This window comes from Lissotriton helveticus, chromosome 6 (genome assembly GCF_964261635.1).
Source record: "Lissotriton helveticus chromosome 6, aLisHel1.1, whole genome shotgun sequence".
Classification (NCBI taxonomy): domain Eukaryota; kingdom Metazoa; phylum Chordata; class Amphibia; order Caudata; family Salamandridae; genus Lissotriton; species Lissotriton helveticus.
The window spans coordinates 1,822,540,349-1,822,564,058 of NC_136067.1; the positions used below are offsets into that span (position 1 = coordinate 1,822,540,349).

At 44.5% G+C, this 23,710-nt stretch overlaps 1 protein-coding gene across 2 annotated transcripts in view; it reads right to left on the reverse strand.

The window, feature by feature from the left end:
* UBR2 (ubiquitin protein ligase E3 component n-recognin 2) overlaps nt 1-23,710 on the reverse strand; it is a 1,610,484-nt gene that overhangs the window by 1,139,461 nt on the left and 447,313 nt on the right. For both annotated transcript variants that reach the window (XM_078649714.1, XM_078649715.1), the window contains exon 17: nt 18,154-18,264. In XM_078649714.1, coding sequence (XP_078505840.1) covers nt 18,154-18,264 — 111 coding nt within the window. The remainder of the gene's footprint in view (nt 1-18,153; nt 18,265-23,710) is intronic.

A 23,710-nucleotide genomic window follows, 5' to 3' on the forward strand; every position in this document is an offset into this window, starting at 1 on the left:
GGTAATGCAGGAGGGCGTAAAGGTACTTGAAAAAAGGTTCATCTACAAACTTCGGATGAAGAAATAGCAGAGAAGGAGAAATAACTATTCACATCTTTGATGATGAAGCAAGCAATTGATAAGGGGAAAAAGGAAGCCTCTTTAGGGTGGGGTCACAAGCCACAAACAACCCTGCTGTGGTCATGAGCCGTGGTCACAGGTCACCGACGCAACACTTCACTGAGGAACAAGGAACAATGATATGAGATGACAAAGATCAATAATCTTCTCAACAGCGGCCATCTCGATGGTGAATATGAGACAACAAATCACATAACACAACAGCATGCTTTGTTGTCAAAGATGGTCTTCCAACAAGCACAACATCAGTCTTGAAACTGAAGTGGCCCTCGACAGCAAGCAAGTTGCAATGGAACCTGGCAGGGACAATTAAACAGGTGTGACGTTAATGGCAGGAAAGATGGTGTCAATGTTCCTTTTTCTCCTCAGATCTTCTCTGGAGTCTCTTTTACAGTAGAAGGTTTCTCACAGTGGTATTCCTTGCATGCTTGCTCACTTCCAGCTAACTCCTAAGACAGATTCCTTCTCTGTCCTTGATAGTCCTTTTGGTCATCATACGTTATGTTATGTTAATATGTTAATAGGAGCTTATAAAGCGCACTGTCACCGAAGGTTTCATGGCGCTAATCATGTGTGATGTTGCTGCGTGAGACTGGATTAGCAGGATTGCCCGAATAGCCATGTTTTAAGGGCCTTTCTAAAGCCGAGTAAGTTGCCCCAGGTCCTGATTGTGAGGGGGAGGGAATTCCAAAACCTGGTTGCAAGGTATGAAAACCTGCGGCCTCCCTGCCTTTTCAGTTTGATTGTCAGGATGGTGGGTAAGTGAAGGTGAGCTGAACGGAGATTGTGGATAGGGACGTGCTTTGTGATCAAACTACTGAGAAATTCTGGGCTGTTACCATGCAGCGCTTTGAAGACTAGGCAGCCTGTCTTGAAAGCAGCTCGTTGCGCCATGGGCAGCCAATGGAGTTTTTGCAGCGAGGGCCTGGCCGATTGCCATCTCGGCTGTTTTAGTCTTGCCACCTGATTCTGAACCATTTGTAAACGGTTAAGCAGAGCCTGAGGTAGCCCAATATAAAGGGAGTTAGAAAAGTCTAGGCGTGAGAGCACCAGCGCTATCAATACCTGAGCAAGGGCTGCGTGAGATAGCAGATGAGCAATCTTCCTGATTTTGCGCAATTGGATGAGGCTAGTGGAGACCACGGCCCCCCACATGACCTCTAAGTGAGAGATCAGCGTCGATGACCACCCCTAAACATTTCACTGAAAAGGAAGGGGTGGGAGGAGAACCTAGTTCGCTCGGCCAAAAATGTGGTCCCCAGCAAGCCACACTGATCCCGGGCAGCACCAGTTCCTTTGCCCGAGTTAAGTTTCAGCTGATTGAGATTCATCATACATGCAGCAAAATTCACCACCATTGATGGTATGAGGGAGAGACACATATGACAACTTGTGGGTGGAAGTAAAGGCTTTCTTCTTTCTCCCAAAGTGGGACTACTTCACAAATATTGAAGGCATAATGAAAACCGTGCTAAAGAAATTCCTCTGAACAATGGAAAAATAGTGAAATTGGATGTATGACAGAACTGTGCATTCCGCTGTAACGTATGCTATTACAACAAGGCCATTTACAATGCACATGACTTTACCCGCATAACCTTTACCACGCATGCCATTGCAACAAATTTCACTGTAAAAACACGCATTGTAAAGGCATATGCATTTTACAGGTAAGCATAAACCATGTGGAAAATGCTACTTACCAGTATGCATCTGTTCTTGGCATGTAGAGCTGCAGATTCACACACTGTGCATAGATCGCCATCTGGTGTTGGGCCTGGATGTTTGCTCTTTGTTGTTGTCCTGGAAAAGTCTATGGAAGTCACGAGATAGGTGACTCCTCCTTTGGACTATAGTGCTCTTGGGCATCGGCTCCATCTTCAGATTGTTTTTTAGCCAGTGAGGGAAATGATGGAGTTTTGTGTGAAATAGAAAAGATGCCTATGTGTGCTGTATCTAAATAAGATAATATTGGAACAGATATAGGCAGCCGGGGAGGCGGGTGGGCGTGTGTGAATCTGCAGCTCTAAATGCCAAGAACAGATGCATACTGGTAAGTAGCATTTCCCGTTCCGAGGCATATGAGCTGCAGATCACACACTGTGCATCAATTGTATAGCAGTACTCTACCCTAGCGACGACCACCAGTATCTGTTGCAGTTGTTTGAAACAGTGTTTGGAGTACAGCCTGGTCCACGCTAGCTTGTTGCTTTGCTTGCACATCTACACAATAGTGTTTTGTGAATGTGTGCGGTGTAGACCATGTAGCTGCTTTGCAGATGTCATCTAAGGGAATGTTCCCTAAGAAAGCCATTGAGACCCCTATTTTCCTAGAAGAGTGGGCTTTAGGGGGAATAGTTAATGTAAGTTTTGCTTTTTGATAGCAAATTGGTATGCATTTGACAATCCACCGTGCAATTCCAGTTTTTGATATGGGATTGCCTTTATGTGGTGGTGAGAAGGATACAAAAAGTTGTTGAGGTTTGCGAAAAAAGGTTTTGTTCTGTATAATAAAAAGTGCTCTTTTAACGTCTAGCGTATGAATAGCTCTTTCTGCGACTGTTTGTGGTTGCGAGAAAAACATTGGCAACTCTACAGACTGGTTGAGATGAAAACTAGAAATGACTTTTGGAAGGAATTTGGGGTTTGTTCTGAGAACCACTTTATTATGATGGAGTTGTAAAAATGGTTCTTGAATAGTAAGTGCTTGAAGTTCACTGACTCTTCTAAGAGAGGTAATGGTTACTAGGAAAGCGACTTTCCATGTGAGAAACTGCAATTCACATTTGTGCAGGGGTTCGAATGGAGGACCCATGAGTCTTGTGAGGACAATATTTAAGTTCCACAAAGTTGAGGGTGGTACTCTGGGTTGAATTATTCTTTTGAGCCCTTCCATAAAGGCTTTGATGGCAGGTACTCTGAATAGTGACAAATTGTTTCTGTTTTGTAAGTATGCTGCTATGGCAGCAAGGTGTAACCTGATAGATGTGTATGCTAGGTTAGACCTTTGTAGTTGTAGCAGGTAACCTATGATGTGTTGGATTGACACATCTAAGGGATTGACATTGTTATTGTTACAGTATATAACAAATCTTTTCCACTTGGCTGCATAGCAAGCTCTAGTGGTGGGGCGTCTAGCTTCTTTGATAACATTCATGCAATCAGGGGGAAGAGTAAGGTAACAGAACTCTAAGACTTTAGTAGCCAGATCGCTAGGTTGAGCTATGCTGGACCTGGATGTCTGATCTCCTCATGGCTCTGAGTTAAGAGGTGTGAGGAGATGTGTAGTTTTTGGTGAGGAACTACAGAGAGTTCCAGTAATGTGGTGTACCACAGTTGTCTGGCCCATGTTGGACAACTAGGATGAGAGTCAGGGAGTGTTGCTGCAGTTTGCCCACCCCTAGTGGAATGAGTGGGAGAGGCGGAAAAGCGTACGCAAATCTGCCTAACCAATTCATCCATATCGCATTGCCTTTGGACAATGGGTGTGGTTACCTGGCGGCGAAGTTTGGGAATTTGCCGTTTTTGTGGGTTGCGAACAGATCTATGTGTGGGTGCCCCCACAGGTGGAAAAATGGTTGAAGAACTTGTGGATGCAGTTCCCACTCGCGAGTCTGTTGTGTTTGACAACTTAACAGATCTGCTATGCTGTTCTGGACTCCTGGAACGTGTTCGGCTAGGAGAATTTTTTTTGAGGAATGGCCCATCTCCACATGCTCTGTGCTAGGTGGGAGAGTTGCAGAGAGTGTGTCCTGCCTTGTTTCCGTATGTAGTACATTGCTGTCCTATTGTCGTGCGAACTAGGATAGCCTAGCCCAGAATTTGTTTCTGGAAGGACTTTAATGTTAGGAATATGGCTAGCAACTCTAGGTGATTGATGTGGAGCAACCTTTGTTGGGGTGTCCACGTGTCCTGTATGGTATGATGTAACAGATGAGCCCCCCAGCCTGAGAGAGATGCGTCTGCTGTTAGCACTATCTGTGGAACTGGCTCGATGAACGGTTGCCCTTTGGAAAGGTTTTTGGTGTTCCACCACTGCAGAGAGCGATGCGTGCGACCGTCCACCGACACCAGATCTGTCAGCTGACCTTGAGCCAGGTTCTACTGACATGCTAAACATTCCTCTAGGGGACGCATTTGGAGTCTTGCGTGAGGGACTATGAATATGCAAGAGCCCATCATCCCTATTAATTGCATGAACACTCGAGCTGGGAGAGTGTTGCAGTTGAAATTTTGTGACTAGGCTTTGTATGCTTGCTATCCTGGCTAAACTGGGATATGCAAGTGCCTTTAATGTATTTATTGTTGCTCCGAGGTATTGTTGTATGTGGGACGTTTGCAGGTGAGACTTAGGTTGGTTTATGGTAAACCCCAAGACGTGAAGCAGTTGAATTGTAGCGTGAGTGTGTTGATGCACTGGTTGTAAGACTTGGCTTTTATGAGCCAGTCGTCTAGGGGTAGACATGGATATGCTGCCTTCTTAGATGAGCTGCAACTACTACTGGACACTTGGTGAAGACTCTGTGTGCTGTGGTGACTCTGAATGGGAGTACCTTGAACTGGTAATGCTGACCGTCCACTGCAAACCTGAGATACTTTCTGTGAGAAGTGTGAATAGGGATATGGAAGTAGGCGTCCTTGAGATCTAGAGTGGCAAGGAAGTTGCCTGGTGCCAGCAGACGATGAACCTGTTGAAGCGTGACCATGTGAAAGTGGTCCGACTGTATGTACAGGTTTAGGGTTCTGAGGTCTAGGATGGGTCTTAGAGAGCTGTCCTTTTTTGGAATGAGGAAGTACAGGGAGTAGAGCCCTGAGTTTTGCTGATGCAGGGGTACCGGTTATATTGCGTGCTTTTGCAGAAGGGAGATGACCTCCTGTTTTAGCAGTGATAAATGATCAAGTGCCATTGGGTGCTGCCTGGGTGTTATGTTTGGGGGGGTAGAAGTGAGTTCTAGACAGTAACCTGTTTGAATGATTTGTCTCACCCACCTGTCTGTGGTGATGTTGGTCCAGACAGGAAGGAACTGTTGTATTCACCCCCGACAGGAGTGGAATGGTCCGGGGGGAGCGGAGTAAAGTCATTGGGTAGGGGTTGAGGCAGATCTGGTATTGCTGGTTTTGCCTCTACCCTTATTAATGTTGCCTCTGTAACCTCCTCTTTGGTAACATCTGATGAACGTAGACTGGGTGAGAGCTTTGTAAGAGGTGTAGGGGTTGTCTGAGGAGTAGCCTCTAGAGGTGCCTTTGTAAAACAGACAACGAAAATAACGTCTGGGAGCTTGCAATTGCAAGGCTCTCATAGATTTGGCTGTGTCTGTCTTCATTTTTTCAAGTGAAGAATCTACATTAGGTCTAAACAAATGTTCTTGGTCAAATGGCTGGTTTAAAATGGAAGTTTGTACTTCAGGTTTAAAACCTGAAATGCGTAGCCAAGCATGTCTACGCAAAAGTACACTTGTGTTGACTGCTCCAGCGGAGGTATCTGCTATGTCGAGAGCACAACGAATGGAGGTGTTAGTGATCATTTTACCCTCCTGTATGAGATCCTTGGCCCTATTTTTATATTTGTCTGGTAGGTACTGTAGTAGGGTCTCTAGTTCCTCGGAATGTGCCCTATCATACCTGGCTAACAAGGCTTGAGTGTTGGCGACATGCCATATGTTAGCTGCTTGTGACGTTGTTCTTTTACCGGAGGCATCTAAAGGTTTGGACTCTTTATCAGAGGGTGGAGCGCCCCCTGATGTTTGGGAGTTGCCATTTTTCTAGCATTAGACACTACTAGTGTGTCTAAAGGTACTGGTCGTTTAATATAGGCTGTGTCTCCAGGGGCAGCTTTATACTTTTTTTCGATTCTGGGGTTAATAACTCTAGCCCTCACAGGGTCTTTAAACACTTCAGGTGCATGTTTGATGACCCCTTTTAGCATTGGTAAAATAGAAGTGGACCTTTGTGAAGTGTCAAAAGTGTCCATGAAGAAATCCTCTTCTATAGGTTGTGTGTGTAAGCTAACCCCGTGGTATTGAGCAGTTCTATGTAGTAGCTGATTAAAACCTGTTGTGTCCTCTGGAGGGGAAGGCCTAGAGGGATTGATGTCCTCCTGTGGAACATTAGGAACATCAGGTGTATTTTAATCATCCTAGGGATCAGGAGAAGATGGTGGACTATGATCCCCTGGTGGTTCCTCATGTGCACCCTTTTCCTCATCAGATGTGTCATCATCACTCCCTGGTGGAGATGGTGTAGGAGAATGATGTGGCGGGGGAGATGGGGGAGAAGGTGGAAGAGGAGGTGATGGAGAAGGAACCCTGAGGGGAGATGTGGCAATGTCCCTCTTTTTAGGTGGCGGAGCCTGTGGAGGTGTTTCCATGGGTCTCTTTTTCGAACTCCGGATGAGCTGACCAGTTTTAGGGTCTTTTATAAGAGTTTTTTGTCGAGGGTCTGGTGTAAAAAGCTTTTCTGATGGAGGCAGATCTTTCGGCACCAACTTTTTCGGTTTGGTAGACTTCGGTACAGAGTTTGGGACGGTTTTGTAGTCTTTTGGCTTGGAGCTGTGATGTCTCATGTGGTAGCAGTCTCTGTGGTTGGTTGTGCAACCGGTTATTTCTTTGGTTCCGAGGCCTTTTTCGGCTCCGAAGGGCGTGGCTATGAACTTTTGGTGAGCGGTTTCTTGCTCGGCTCCAAGTGTTATTTCAGAGTGGATGGGTCGGTGCTTATAGATTTCGGTGCCGAATGCCTGGGTGTAGAGGCTGGGGGGAGGCTTCTTTTTCGGTGCCAGTGACCGGGTTCAGTACCGGTGGCCGATTCACTCGAGCCCGAGTCGCCTGAAGGCTTAACAGGCTTCTTTGCCGAGCCCGTGAGCGGGGCGTGGGAAGCAGAGTCTCGGTGTGCACCTGGGCCTTTTTTGAAGGTGTATGGAGCGAGTGAGGGTCGACATCTTTACTTACGACCCGCTGCGCAGGAGTGATTTCTTCGACGTCAAATTCCTCCGCTTCGGATTCGCTGCCGAGGATTTCTTCGACCCTCTCCTGTTCCGGTACATCAATGCCCTCCTGGAAGATGTCGTCGGGGATGGAAGTCGAGGAGTGAGCCATTTTCCTCCGAGCTCGACGATCTCAAATGGGCTTCTTGGAACGGAAGGCGGCACAAGCTGCACAGTCTCTAGCCTCGTGCTAGGGAGAAAGGCAGAGGTTACACACCTCATGCAGATCGGTGTGGGGAAACTTCGACCCGCATTGAGGACACTTTTTGAATGGAGTAATTTCCATGAGCAAGATACGAAGGCCCAAGTAGGCCTGAAGGCCCTCGTCGACGTCCGGAATTGGGGACTTTGAAGTTGGAGAGGTGAGCGATGACTAGGAATCGCGATCGAGAACAATACCGTCGAACGGGTGAAGGATTGCGTGTCGAAAGTAGAATCTGTAACGGTTCCGAAGTGGAGAGCGAGAAACGCATCCGAGCCCGATGGCGTAAAAAAACAATCTGAAGATGGAGCCGATGCCTATACACACTATAATCCAGAGGAGGAGTCACCTATATTGTGACTTCCAAAGACTTTTCCAGGATAACAACAAAGTGCAAACATTCGGGCCCAACACCAGATGGCGATGGCAATAACACTAACACACACCTGGAAAATTAAAGGACAATGACTAACATGCGAGTGTCACCTGTTCTTCTTGAAGAGAGTTTGTTTGATAGATATATATATATATATATATATATAGATATATATATTCTCCCAATCCTGACGGCCGTGAACAATCAGGCACAGACTCCGTGATGTCCTGGCAAAAAATATTTAATAATCCAAGCTTAGGCAAGACGCGTTTCGACGGCTAACCGCCTTGGTCACTCACACACATAAATAAATAAATAAATAAATAAATATATATATATATAAATATATATATATATATATATATATATTTCTTTTTTTTCATCCAAGGAATGCGGCACACAGGTAGGATAATTTTACGAAATCCTTTATTAACTCTTACTCGGACCAACGCGTTTCAGCCTCAACAGGCTTTGTTCACGGTAAGTGAGTATTTTACTATGTCTACTATTTATCTCAGTTGGCAATTAGGGTGCTTTCTGGGACTAGTAGTTCATTGCATTACAGATTGCAAGAATGTTTACGCATAAGGGACGCTGCATTTACATTTATCAACAGTTTTAGGTAATTTGCTTTACTTTTTTCTTGCTGCTGAATTCACGCTATATTGTGCTATATTGTATACCATCATCAATTATAGCATTATCACAGAGTCTGTTTCAAACAAGGTGAATGGGTATAGTACCCGTACCAGAAATGTTGATGCAAATTATTAACCTGTGTCTGAGAAACAATGTGTTTATCTTTAATCATCAATTGTACAAGCAGGAATGCGGGACATCAATGGCATGTCATTTTCACCAAATTATGCTAATGTCACCATGGGTTGGTGGGAAAAGACCATAGCCTGGGACCCCACCAATCAGAAAGATCTGAATAAAATTATTTTATGGGTACGTTATATCGACGACCTGTTCATAATTTGGAATGGTTCAACATCAGAATTTGACTCCTATTTCTCCAAACTCAAAAGTAATGATGTGGGATTACAATTTACGCATTCAATCAGCAAAAAGAAAATAAATTTTTTGGACCTCACTGTTTTTATTGAAAATGATCAAATTCAAACTACTCTTTACAGGAAATAGACAGCCACGAACAGCATCTTGCATGGCACTAGTTTTCATCCACAATCTTTGTTATCAAGTATACCATACGGCGAATTCATTCGTATGAAAAGGAACTGTATCAAAGAGAGTGATGCAGAAACAAAAATCATGGAAACCTCAGAACGTTTAAAATCTAAAGGATACAGTAACAAAATCCTTAAAAAATGCTAAAAAAGAGTGGATCAGAATAACCGAACAACAATACTTGCTTCGCAAGTTAAAGAGAAGGAGAGTGACGGACCACCGTGATTTGTGATGACATTTAGTAAAGAGAGCGGCATCATAAGAAATAAAATTCAGAAATACTGACATCTTATCTCAGGGGATACTGACATAGGGAAAATGGCAGGAAAAGAACCATTGATTAGCTACAGGAAAACAACATCTCTAAGAAATTGTCTAACAGAGAGCCATTTTAAAGGAAAACAAACTGTCAGTAAAAACAATTGGCTAACAGATCAACGAAATGGATTCCGGAGATGCAATATTTGCAAAGCCTGTAAAATTGGTCAAAACAAAACATCATATGAGGAGCCGAGTGGTAAACAAATACCAATTCAAGGACAAATATCATGTGCATCAACTCATGTTGTATATGTGGTACAGTGTAAATGTGGTTCCAAATACATTGGAAGTACAACATGTGCACTCAAAAAACGAATACTAGAGCATATTAGCGCGGTAAAAAATAAAGACATGGCATATGCTACCGCCAAACACATGGCAAACTGTCAAAACAGCGATTGGAGAGCCATGTCATATTACGGAATCTTCATGTTGGATGCAAATGAAAGAGGTGGAAACTGTCTGAGGAAATTAAGACAAATTGAATCAAAATTGATCATTAGACTTAAAACTAAAATGCCGAGGGGGATGAACTTTGATGAGGAGCTTTATGTGCATCTTGAATAATTGAATTGAATTGAATTGAACTATAGCGGAGGCAATAACCATTAACTGAATGGGTACTGTACCCGGATTACATGTACTGGAACATTTTTTGAACATATGAATAGTAAATTATCTTGACGTTTAAAGAGTGTATTGCAGGATTTTGGTAATCTAATAGATGGTCTAGGAGAAATGTAATAACATTCTGCAAATGCATTGCCATGTTAACCAGTACAATTCAAGTAATGGTTATACAATTAATGGTACGGGTACTATACCCATTCACCTTGTTTGAAACAGACTCTGTGTGATAACGCTATAATTAATGATGGTATACAATATAGCACAATATAGCGTGAATTCAGCAGCAAGAAACAAGTAAAGCAAATTACCTAAAACTGTTGATAAATGTAAATGCAGCGTCCCTTATGCGTAAACATTCTTGCAATCTGTAATGCAATGAACTACTAGTCCCAGAAAGCACCCTAATTGCTAACTGAGATAAATAGTAGACATAGTAAAATACTCACTTACCGTGAACAAAGCCTGTTGAGGCTGAAACGCGTTGGTCCGAGTACGAGTTAATAAAGGATTTCGTAAAATTATCCTACCTGTGTGCCGCATTCCTTGGATGAAATTGTTTGAATGGGCCAAGGTCCGGCCCCTATGCAGAGCACCCGCAGCAGCGCGCATTGTGGTGGAGGATCGCTTTTGAAAGGAATATATATATATATATATATATATATATATATATATATATATATATATGCATAAATACATATGAATGTGTGTGTGTCTATATATATATATATATAGTAAGGAATATGTAACTTACCCTGTAAGCATCTGTTCTTGGCAAGTAGAGCTGTAGATTCACATGCTTTGCATACTCCTGCCATCAAGTGTCGGGTCCAGATGTTTGCAAATTGTTTTTCTTTAAAGAAGTCTTTTCCAGACATGAGGTAAGGTGACTCCTTCTTTCGGTGATAGTTCGCATGGGCATCGACTACATTGTTAGATTGTTTTCCCGCAAGAGAGTGAGAATGGAGTAAGTTAGCGCAGTATAGAGATGTCCATGTGTATATAATGTGAATAATAAAAACTGAAACAGCCATTGGTATCCAGGAAGGAGAGAGGATGCATGTGAATCTTCAGCTCTGCATGCCAAGAACAGATACTTACAGGGTAAGCTACATAATGCGTTTGAGGCACCTGTGCTGTAGTACAAGTTACTTCACTTTGGTAACGGTGTATCTGGTAGAGACACAGTCTAGCCGCAAATTCCTTAACTTAAAATTGCCCCAGACGTCAGACTGGATCCATACATTTTTTACAACAGCCGGGGCACGGCGCCGCAGATGCGCTGACGTTGGTTTTCTTACAAGAAACTTTTCTGTATGGGAATAGTGTGTGAAAAAATTATGTAAACCAGTGAAACAAAAAGAAGGGGATGGTGAGAAACACCACCACCAGGGACAGTAACAAGCACCGTACACGGAAAGCAATTGAAGAGAAAGAGCCAAGCAGTGCTCTAAAAAGCAGCCCTGCAAAAGCAAAGTCAATGCCCTCCCTCGAGGGAAACTAAATATGCCAAGGCAGATGACATAAAGCCAGCAATTACAAGACCCGACCGTGACAGGCAACAAGAACTGAACCATCGAATTAAAAACGATCCACCAAAGGTCGGCAACGCTAGGCATGCCTTAACCTTTGTAAGAGAACTATTGGTGAGGGGCCCAGTGAGGGACACCCCAAGCCAATGGTCTGTAGTAAAATCAAAGACAAGAGACCCTAAAACAACGTAAAAGGGTGGGAGGGAGGGAAGAAGGACGCTAGAAGACCCCACACTGGAAGAACCACGGTGAGAGTGTAGGAATGTAGGACACATGAACCCTCTACCCCAACCTGGGTCAAGATGTAGGAATGGAGGAAGAGATATGAACCCCCTGCTCCACCACTAGAATGGGGGGAGCAAAACAGGGAAACCAGAAAGAACCATACTCCCGAGGAGAAACAATGTCACCCCGCAGGAAGACAAGGCCACCTAAAGGGAGGCGCGGGCATAAAACTCAACTGAAAAGGTTCTCGCAAAACAGGGAGGATGGGCGGGCGCTAAGAAATCTGTGGCTAGATTGTGTCTCTATCAGATACACCGTTACCGAAGGTAAGTAACTCGTACATCTGATAGAGACATCTAGTCGCACATTCCTTAACTTAGAATAGATACCAAAGCAATACCACACAGCCTGGTGAGAGGCAGTAACGGGAGAGGAGAGGAAGGCTGTGCGGCAAAAGCCACCTGGACGACCCAGCCCTGAGCCCTAGGATGAAGAGACAAGCAGACAGGGTCATCGGGAGCTGGACAATGCCGATGTGCAATGGCTCGATCCACAGGGTCATCCGAGGAGGGCTGTGCCCATATGCCAAGAACGGTGACAAATAATGAACCACCAAAAGGCAGCAAGGGCTCCCCTTTCAACTCACCCTGGTGGAGGATATGCAACAATGGGTCGGAAGACAAAGAGACCGAGGGAGGCTGCAAGTGTAAAAGAGTGGCAGCCCTGCGAACAGCCCTTGCAAATGCAGCACTAGCCTCTGTAGCTGTTCTAGGGGGCGATAACAGATCATATGTAGAGGATGGTTGAATGGAAAAGAGACGCCGCAGGCGAATGAACAGGGGGCCACTGGCCAGGGTCAGCGGAGACAAAGGGCAAGGAGGCACCGCTGGGTGTTCTAGAGCTGCGTCCTCCTCAAGCAGAGGAACAATAGGGGCTGACGTCCGCTACGGCGTCGAGACGGCGTCATATCGACGTCAACAATAAGCAGAGGTGACTCAGACCTGTCTGAGACTGGCGTGGACTCACCCTCAATCGAGAAATGTGGAGAGGAGGGATGTCCACAAGAAGTCGAAACCCGCTGTGCGGCCATCGCCGACGTCGGCGCAGGTAGCAGCAAATTGATATGCGGAGACGTGGCAGATGGGCTGAACGTCTGACTGGGATGCCCATCCGGGCTGTGTCCCGACGTCGCACCGACTCCGGAACCGGAGTCGAGGGACTATGCCGGTGCCAAGGGCGAACCCGCCGGCGAAGATCCGACTTGAGTCCCTACCTCCACTGTGGGGCCCGAAGGCGCTCCAGGGCGAGGAGGTGACCCAAACATGAGCTTTGAAATAGGCTTCCATTTGGGTCCGAGTCACCCCATCACCCGGAAAGGGTGGGTATAAGGGGGTTGACTCTTGGGGACCGGCGACCGGCAAAGACCGGGAGCCGTGAGCCCTGCTGTCATGGTGAAGTGAGGCCGACGACCTCCGTGACTCGTGCTTCCGCTTACTTGCGTGAGGTGAATGACGTCCACTGGAACAACTCCCCGCGACCGGACTCAAAGAAAAGGCACAGCCCGAGATGGAGAACGGAGCAGAGGTGCAGAGCGGGACATCCGGGCGGCCAATAGCTTTATCCAGCGCTCCAGCAGAGACTTTGGCCTCATCTGCTGGCAGGCGTTGCACTCCTCGGAGTCGTGGTGCGCTCCTAAGCACCACATGCAGATCGCGTGCGGATCAGTCACCGACATTTGTCGCGTGCACGTCTCACACGCCTTAAAGCCTGAAGGCATCACACTGTTCCCGGGCGCCTGAAGGCATCCAGAAGGCCTGGGCAACAGGCCAGGCCAAAGGAACCTTACACTCCTGGATCCACGTCAGGATGCAGAAAAGAAGGAAACTGATGTCAGCGCGCCGGTGAGGGACTTATATGGCTTCACTGTCCACAGACGAGGTCAGGGCCGAGCCATGCGGCGCAGTCTCCCGGCGCACAGAGGTGCTGCTGCAAAAAAATATTGGTTCCAGTCTGACGTCTGGGAATATTCAAAGTTAAGGAATCTGCGGCTAGATGTCTCTATCAGATGATAGACATGCTTTGCATAGACTGTATAGCAGTGCCCTCTAAAAGCGGAGGCTAACCAGTGGGTGTTGCAGTTGTTTGAGTGTTTTGAGCACTGCTGACTGCTGGTCAGGCATTAGCCTGCTGATGAGCCAACACATCTACACAATAATGTTTTGTAAATGAGTGTGGTGTAGACCATGTAGCTGCCTTACATATGTCAGCTGCGGAATGTTACCTAAAAAGGCCATGGATGCTCCTATTTTGTGAGTAGAATGTGCTCTAGGATGTACTGTTAAATTTCATTTAGCATTAGCATAGCAATACATTTGACAATCCATCTCGAAATGCCGGAATTTGAGATAGGTTTCCCTTTATGAGGTGGAGCAGAAGCAACAAAAAGTTGTTTTTCTTTGCGAAAATCTTCTGTCCTATCAATGTAGTACAATAATGCCCCTTTGGCATCAAGTGCGAGTAGAGCCCTCTCTGCTACAGAATAAGGTTAAGGAAAGAATACAGAATAAAGAATACTCAACTGATTGGTTTATGTGAAAAGAAGAGACAGCTTTTACAAAAAAATTTGGATTTGAAGAAGAGACAGTTTTACAAAAAATGTTGGATTTGTACGAAGAACAATCCTATCTTTATGAAGTTGAAAGAATGGTTCTCTTAATGTTAATGTCTGTAACTCACTAACTCATCTTAGTGAACTAATAGCTATTAAGAAGGCAACTTTCCATGAAAGAAACTGTAGTGAACAATTGTGTAATGATTCAAACGTGGGCCCATAAATCTTGTAAGAACAATGTTAATGTTCCAGACAGCTACAGGTGGTATTCTGGGTGGTATTATTCTTTTGAGGCCTTCCATAAATGCTTTGATGACAGGTCCTTTAAATAAAGATAAATGTTGCATGTTCAGAAGATAGGAAGCTGCTACTGCTACAAGGTGTAGTCGAATAGATGTGTAGGTGAAACCTGTGCGTTGAAGATACAAAAGATAACAAATAATGTTTTGTACAGATGCATCTAGCGGATTAATTGAATTATCATTACAATATATGACAAATCTTTTCCACCTTGCTGCATAACAAGCTCAAGTGGTAGGTTTTCTTGCTTCTTTAACCTCTTCACTGTAGGACAAATTCCGTTGTGGTGCAAGAGGGGGCGTGCCGCTGCCGTACTGAGGACAGCTCCCGGCCATCATGAGTCACAATAGGCGCGTGCTCATGACGGCCGGAAGCCGTCTGAACTCCGCCCACTGAATAATTCTCCCAAAAAGGCGGGGAATTAATCGCGCGTGTGCGGAGCAGCAACGTTCGGACGCATGACGACCGTGACTCATGACGGCCGGGAGCCGTCATGAGCACTCAAGGTGTTAATACATACGTCTGGGTGTTAGGTTTAGATAACCAAACTCAATGACTTCAGGAGCCAAATTGCAAGGTTGAGGTTTTTGGGATTTGGATGTCTGATTTCTCCACGGTTCTGTGTAAGAAAATGAGACGATATGTGAAGCTTCTGACGTGGAACTACTGACAGTTCCAACAGTGTGGTGACCAGTGGCTAACAAGCCCATGTGGGAACTATGAGAATCAGTGTGAGAGATGTCTGCTTGAGTTTCCAAACTAGAAATGAGGGAGAGGCGGAAAAGCATATCCCTGACCAGCCTTTGGATAGAGGGTGTGGGAACCTGGATGCGAAGTCTGGGCATTTTGAGTTTTGTGCTTTGGTAAAGAGGTCTATAAGTGGAAATCCCCATTTTTTAAAGTACAGAAGGAGAACTTGTGGGTGAAGTTCCCATTTATGTATTTGATGTTTCTTTCTGCTAAGGGGAGATCAGCAGAAATGTTGTTTGTGCCTGGAAGGTGCTCTGCTAGTAGATGGATTTTATGATGCATTGCCCAGCGCCAAATGGTCTGAGAGAGGTGTGACAGTTGTAGAGAGTGTGTGTCCCCCAACCCCGTTTTCTGTATAGAATACATTGTTGTCATATTCTCCGTCCCCATTAAGACAACTTTCTTTACCAGGTGAGGTAGAAATGCTTTCAACGCTAGTTGAACTGCTTTCAGCTCTAGGTAGTTGATGTGAGAGTTCTGCTGTTTAGAGTTCCAAAGACCTGACCTGTCAACTCTTCTAAGTGTGCCCCCACCCTGCGAGAGATGCATCTATTGTGAGCACGACTTGTGGAATAGGGTCGATGAACTGCCGCCCTTTTAACAAATGTTTTGCGTTCCACCACTGCAGAGAGTGACGAGTGTGGCTGTCTACCAACACTAGATCTGTCAGCTGACCCTGTGATTGATTCCACTGACGTGCTAAGCATTCTTGTAGGAGGCGCATGTTTAGTCTTGCATGAGACACTATCGTAATGCATGATGCTATCATCTCTAGTAACTGCTCTAGATCTCTAGATACTGGTTGACGAGAAACTGTTGTAGCAGTGTCTGTAAATTCTGAATCCCTGCTGCATTGAGATATGCTAGAGTCATGTGAGTGTTTAAAATAGCTACTAGATATGGTTGTGTCTAATTGGGCTGAAGATGGGATTTTTGTATATTGACTGTGAATCCCAACTGATGTATAAGATTTAAGGTAATTTGAGTGTGATGCACATACTTGAGATGTGAGTTGGCTTTTATGAGCCAATCGTCTGAGTATGGGAAGACATGTATTTGTTGTCATCTCAGAACCCACTCCGGAGATGATAGGTCTGAAGGGGGGTCAGTTGGATGTTTATGTACTTTTGGTAGCATGTACATATGCGGCCGTTTAGGATTGAGTTTTGTCAGGTACTGTTGGGTTTTGATGGAAAGCCAGTCCATAGTTCTCGCATGTTCCAAAATTTGTTCCAGATTTAATCTGACCATTGTAAGAAAGTTACAGCAGTACTATGAATGATGTATGTGGTCCTTGTGCTTTAACTCATGGAATTGTTTGTACCTACAGTGAATTCATATACATTGATGATCAACTGATAAGCAAATTTCCATCACAGTCATTTATCACACATAAATTCATGCACTGTGCACTTTTTTGTTTGTTTTAAACGACTGTCGTAATTTCCATATTTGTATGTATATGCACTTGCACTTTGAGGCAGCCGGAACTGAACGCGTTTAGGAATGGTTTCTTTTGTCAGTCTTGTTTGGACACCAGTAGTTCCACGATGGCCGCTGCTAGACTCACTATCGGATTTGAGTAACTTGCTTAATATGGCCGCCGTGATTTATCGCGTCGAAGTAGTCTCTTCTTTCTTTCCTTGACTTTCTATCCTGATTTAAGTTCTTGTGATACACCCGTGAGGTGAACGCGACAGTTTATCGATACTGGAGTATGATGATACATACGGTGTAATCAGCAGAAGAATGTAAGGTTAACAGTCAGTGAGACGGTAGTTGAAACATTTGATACCTGTATTTCCACGTTGAGTCAACTCGTCATCGGTGAACTTACTCATATTCACTCAGTACTGTCTGCGTGATTTGTTACAGATATTTTGGCGATTGTCTACGAGTAAGGTAGTTGAGTTTTTTTACATTCAAGCACTGGCGAGTAGCTTTAAATATTAGCTTTTGCACAAACTTAAACTAAGATTTATTCTTATTACAGATTTGTTTTCAGCACGGTTGTAATTTTGTGTAATCCAACTACATCTTAGTAGTCGGAGTGAAGGTCAGTGTTGGCGGTTTTCCGCAGTAGTCGCCTTTTCGGCATGTTTCTTTTTCTAGAAGCATGGAGAGGGAATTTAAAGCATGGTTTATTTTAAGAACCTATCAAAACTCAGTTTATTGTTCTTTTTAGTAATGCCACATTATGCATGTGATAGAAGTTACCTTTCACAGCATGTATACTAGATTTATAACTCAGAGCCATTAACGGATTTTCACAATTGAGTACGTCACAAGCACGTGTGAATGCACTTTGCAGTACTCAGTATGATTTTTTCAGAATCACGATATGGATCTATATAACATCATGAATTAATTGAAAACTTTATGTGAGACTCAGCATTTTTAGTGGCTCGCAAAATAATGTACTGACAGCAAAAATGATGAGAATAAAACAACCCAGGGAGTGCTCAGAGATCCTTCTCACATGAACAGTAAAGAATAACTGAGCTTCTGTGGCAACTGCCAGTACAAAGCATACAAGATAAGCTGCTGCTGACTCCCTAATGTGACAGTGCATGTTTTCAACAGTTTGACACTGCATGCCGCCTACGAGGCTCTTCTCCTGCATTGTTCCCTTCTTCTGACTAATTCTCTTATATTAACAGCAGTGTTGGGCTGCTGTAGTAAAAAGTTGCTTCATGTCATTGGAAAAAATTGACATTCATAGGCTTTATTATGCTATGAAGAGGCTTTCTGTCTACAAATGACAGAGCTTATATCTTAAAATCTGTTTTCATATGCATGAAGTGTTTTGTTAACTCCACATGCAGATATTAATTATTCAGCACATATAACTTCAAAGAGCCTATAATGTAAAGCTTCAAATTTCATATAATGTATCAAGGCAACTAATGGAACACATACTTGATTGACGAGAGAAAATCCATTCCTCTTCCACATCCCAGCATGAACCTGGGCGCATAACACCAAACATCGCAAAGGGTGCTCTATTAACATAGGAGGGCTCAGTTCACTCTGCCAACAGAAAACAAAGATAGAGAACAAGAAAATTAAAATATGCACATCACCCATAATAAAACAATCAACTAAGTGAAGTAGAACACAAAACAACTTACAATGGAGACTAATCATTCCAATTGTATGCCTCATGGTCCAAACATTTCCAAGAGGTCCTTGCCATAGCTATTTTAAAACAACTAATAATTTCGAAACTTAGAGGAGATGTTTCCAAATCTACAACACTCCATCCCACATTCACATTAAGGAAAAAAAAAACAATAAAACTTACCAGTAATAGTTAACTGAAGTAACTATAACATATGCCCTCGCCATGCGCTGCTCATTACCGGACATATTACACCACTCATTTATTTATTATTTATTTAAGACACTTATTAAGCGCACTGTCACCTTGCAGGCATCCTGGCGCTGACTGGTTCAGAGAAGCGGACGGTAACAGAAGGAGCGTGACCTTTCAAGGAGTTGCCTTGGGAAACAACCATGTTTTGATCTTTCTCCTAAACGGAAGAAGTTCCGTGATTTCTCCACTCCGCTTGTCTGCCGGAGGTAAAAACCATTGTGCTTCGCGCTGAGCCCATAACTGTTGTATGCGAGTGTAAGGAGACTACCTGCGGGTCATTTTTAGGTCTCGCCTGTCGATGCGCATGCGCATCGAGCAAGCGAGACTATAGGGGCTCATCGACTCTTTATCTAACTTGCAAGGAATCGTGGCGATTCCTTGCAGTGCCCGTGACTTTTAAGCTCAATGCGCATGTGCATTGAGCTTAAAAGCGCGTGCACAGCCGCCCGCATTCCTCCGACACCTTTGAAGTGAAGCTTAGCTTCACTTCAAAGGCCCGGCTTCTTCACACCCACATGCCGCTCTGCCCCGCTCCGCCCCCTCCCCTGAGTCATCCTGCCTGCCCCTTCCCGCCGTGTCGCATTTCTCCTCCCCCCTCCCCTCTCTTCCCTCCGTCTTGTTTCTTTTGGCGATGTTCTTGTTTGTTTAAGCACGTGAGGTTTTGTTAGCTGTCCCGATGTTTTATAGCCTTACACGTCTTACTCGCCTTTAAATCTGTAAGCAGACACTCGTTGTGTCACGTATTCAGCGCGGCTGCTGCTTGGGATCATGTGTTTTTTTTAAAAACAAGCAATTTAGTTATAGAAAGAGGAGGGCTCTATATGCTTTGTAACCTGTGTCGGACGTATTTCGCATGTTTGCTGCTTGGGATCAGGAGTTTTTTTGAGGACAATATGCTTTTAAACGTGTTGTACCCCCTGAATATAACTATTGTAGCTGATGCTAATTGAAAAGGATCGAGGAGGCTGCGCTGTTACAATCTAAATAGCAAAGTGCTCGAAATTATTATTAATGTGCAGCGCTACTCCGTGTGATATTTTGTTAGCAATCCCGATGTTTTATAGACTTTTTGGTAAAAAAAAAGAAAGACGAGTGCCTTACTCGCTTTTAAATGTGTAAGCAGACACTCGTTGTGTCACGTATTCAGCGCAGCTGCTGCTTGGGATCGCATGTTTTTTTTAAGAACAAGCATATTTTAGTGGGCAGGCACAGGAGTTATTTTTACAATTCAAGCAGCGCTAAACATTTATGTGTGAGGTAATATACGGAGCTAACTAACAAACAGCACTTACGTTTATTACATTCCTAGCTATGGTATATTACAGATTTGCACTTTAAAATGTAAGGTTTTTAACTGTTAAACGGTGTGCGTCTTTATGCAGGTTTACTTATTGCCAATTTCACCCGTAGTTGTAACCGTGCTTTTTATCAGCACTATTTACATTACCTAAAACATATTTGTTTTGTTAGCACGGAATGATGTCTTTTTTGTACTGTGTATGATGTGCACAGATACAAAGCTACGCGCACAGAGGTAGCTAAAACTGGATTTGGTATCGTTGCCGCCACATCCCTTCTGATTTAGCATAAATGTAGTTTAAACCGCTGCCATGCAACTGAGGAACCGGTTCGGCTCTCTGGGAAACGCGGGCTCTATTGGTGCTGCACACCGGTTGGTTATTTAAACTATAGTATTTTCACCTCCTGCAATTGTGTTTAAAAATGTTTGGCATCCCGACAACATATGTCTACACCCTGTGGTATAACATACATTTTAAGTAGAGCTATGGCTGTGCATTGCGAACACGCCACGGTGATCTGTTTATTTTTACAGCAGAGACTGATGTTTTACGCATAAGAGCTTTTTATATTTACAAGTAAAATCCGTAGTACTGCTAGCGAAGAGCTCTGCAATAGGACTATTTAGTTTAAAATAAGCAGTCCGTGTGCGTGATAATTAATAAAAAAGAAAACATATAAATGTAGAAAACAAGTATATGCTATATAATAGTGTACTCCTTTGCCCTGTGCGTTTTGCACATGTGATACGTAATGCAAAGTAGCTTGCATGGCATGCTTTCTTGAGCACAGACGCACATCTTTATTGCGCTTCCTGGAGATAAGCATAAGTTTTATATTATGCTTTTGGTCCACCATAAAATTAATTGTGTTCTCTTTAGAAGTGGAGCTGGGGCGTGGGTTTTATCACTTTTCTCGCCGTTTGTTTACAAACCTGTTGCAGAGGTTAGCTGCATCTGGTACTTTGTTATAAATGTTGCGTTAAAGATGTATTGTGCGATAAATGTAGGCCTTATTTTCCTATGTCTTTTAATAATTGTGTATGCTTGGTATATAGTATTATACAGCTATTTGTGGTTTAACTGTATAGTTAAAAAAATACTGTTACAGCTTAAACAAAATATTGCAGAGGTTATGAGGGATTTTTAAACGTGTGGAATTTATCTAAAAAAATCTAGAGCCCCACACTCCTTTAAACCTGTAAGCAGACACTCGTTGTTCAGTGCATACAGCGCGACTGCCACTTGGGATCCGATGCTGTCTTTAAAGCATCAAATGTAGCTTTTAAAAACGGGGCCCCACACACCTGTCAACCCATATGCAAACACTCGTTCTGCAGCGCATACAGCGTGCCTGCCACTTGGGATCTAATGTTGCCTTTAAAGTGTGTCATTTAACCTTTAAAAAACGGGGCCCCACATGCCTTTCAAACCATAAGCAAACACTCGTTGTGCAGCGCATGTAGCATGTCTGTTGCTTACAATAAAGCAGCTCCCAGCTATGCATAAGTGGTTTTATTAATTACCCACCACATTATCACTCAGCACCACCACAGCACCACTCAGCAGCACCACAGCATCACTCAGCACCACCACAGCACCACTCAGCACCACCACAGCACCACTCAGCACCACCATATTATCATTCTGCACCACCACATTATCACTCAGCACCACCACAGCATCACTCAGCACCACCACAGCATCACTCGGCACCACCACAGCACCACTCAGCACAACCACAGCACCACTCAGCACCACCACAGCATCACTCAGCACCACCACAGCATCACTCAGCGCCACCCCAGCATCACTCAGCACCACCAGAGCACCACTCTGCACCACAACAGCACCACTCAGCACCACCACAGCATCACTCAGCGTCACCCCAGCATCACTCAGCACCACAACACCACCACTCAGCATCACCACATCATCACTCAGCGCTACCCCAGCATCACTCCGCACCACCACATTATCACTCAGCATCACCACAGTATCACTCAGCACCACCACATCACCACACAGCACCACCACAGCATCACTCAGCACCACCACAGCACCACTCAGTACCACCACAGCACCACTCAGCACCACCACAGCACCACCACATTATCACTCAGCACCACCACAGCACCACTCAGCAGCACCACAGCATCACTCAGCACCACCACAGCACCACTCAGCACCACCACAGCACCACTCAGCACCACCATATTATCATTCTGCACCACCACATTATCACTCAGCACCACCACAGCATCACTCAGCACCACCACAGCATCACTCGGCACCACCACAGCACGACTCCGCACAACCACAGCACCACTCAGCACCACCACAGCATCACTCAGCACCACCACAGCATCACTCAGCATCACTCAGCGCCACCCCAGCATCACTCAGCACCACCAGAGCACCACTCTGCACCACAACAGCACCACTCTGCACCACAACAGCACCACTCAGCACCACCACAGCATCACTCAGCGTCACCCCAGCATCACTCAGCACCACAACACCACCACTCAGCATCACCACATCATCACTCAGCGCTACCCCAGCATCACTCCGCACCACCACATTATCACTCAGCATCACCACAGTATCACTCAGCACCACCACATCACCACACAGCACCACCACAGCATCACTCAGCACCACCACAGCACCACTCAGTACCACCACAGCACCACTCAGCACCACCACATTATCACTCAGCACCACCATATTATCATTCAGCACCACCACAGCACCACTCAGCATCACCACAGCATCACTTAGCACCACTCAGCACCACCACAGCATCACTCAGCACCACCACAGCATCACTCAGCACCACCACAGCATCACTCAGCACCACCCCAGCACCACTCAGCACCACCACAGCACCACTCAGCACCACCCCAGCATCACTCAGCGCCACCACAGCACCACTCAGCATCACCACATCATCATTCACCGCTACACCAGCATCACTCAGCATCACTCAGCACCACCACATTATCACTAAGCACCACCACATTATCACTCAGCACCAACACAGCACCACTCAGCATCACCAAAGTATCACTCAGCACTACCACAGCATCACTCAGCACCACCACAGCACCACTCAGCACCACCACATTATCACTCAGCACCACCACATTATCACTCAGCACCACCACAGCATCACTCAGGGCCACCACAGCATCACTCAGGGGCACCACAACATCACTATGCGCTACCACAGCATCACTGAACGCCACAGCATCACTCGTCGCCACCACAACGTCACTCCGCGCCCCCACAGCATCAATCTGTGCAACCATTCAACAACAACTGGTTCAAATATGTTCTCTCAATGTTTCAAGCTTTATTACAAATGTCACAAAAAGATGTTAATTTTTCACTTCTGTTCTTGGATTTTTGTCACAATAAAATACACTGAACATAATCTTCACAAAGGTTATTTACAAAAGTTTAAGCTATTGCCATTATAAATTACAATAACTTTTATTTAAGTATTAATTATAAAAAAAATAAAAGCCATTGTTATTTGTAATATCAATACATCTAATTCACGTAAATACAACACTTATTGCATTACAAATGCTATAGGTGTCACATTTGCGAAAGTTATAACTATTGGCATTGTAAATGACAAAGCTATTAATTTAGCTATTTTCAAAACCAACACATAAACAAAAAATGTGTCATTTACAATCCCCATAGCTCAAACTTCCCTAATGCGAGACCTATTGCATTGCAAATGCTTGTTAACATTTGTTGACTGAAAAACAATGTTGATACTTGTCTT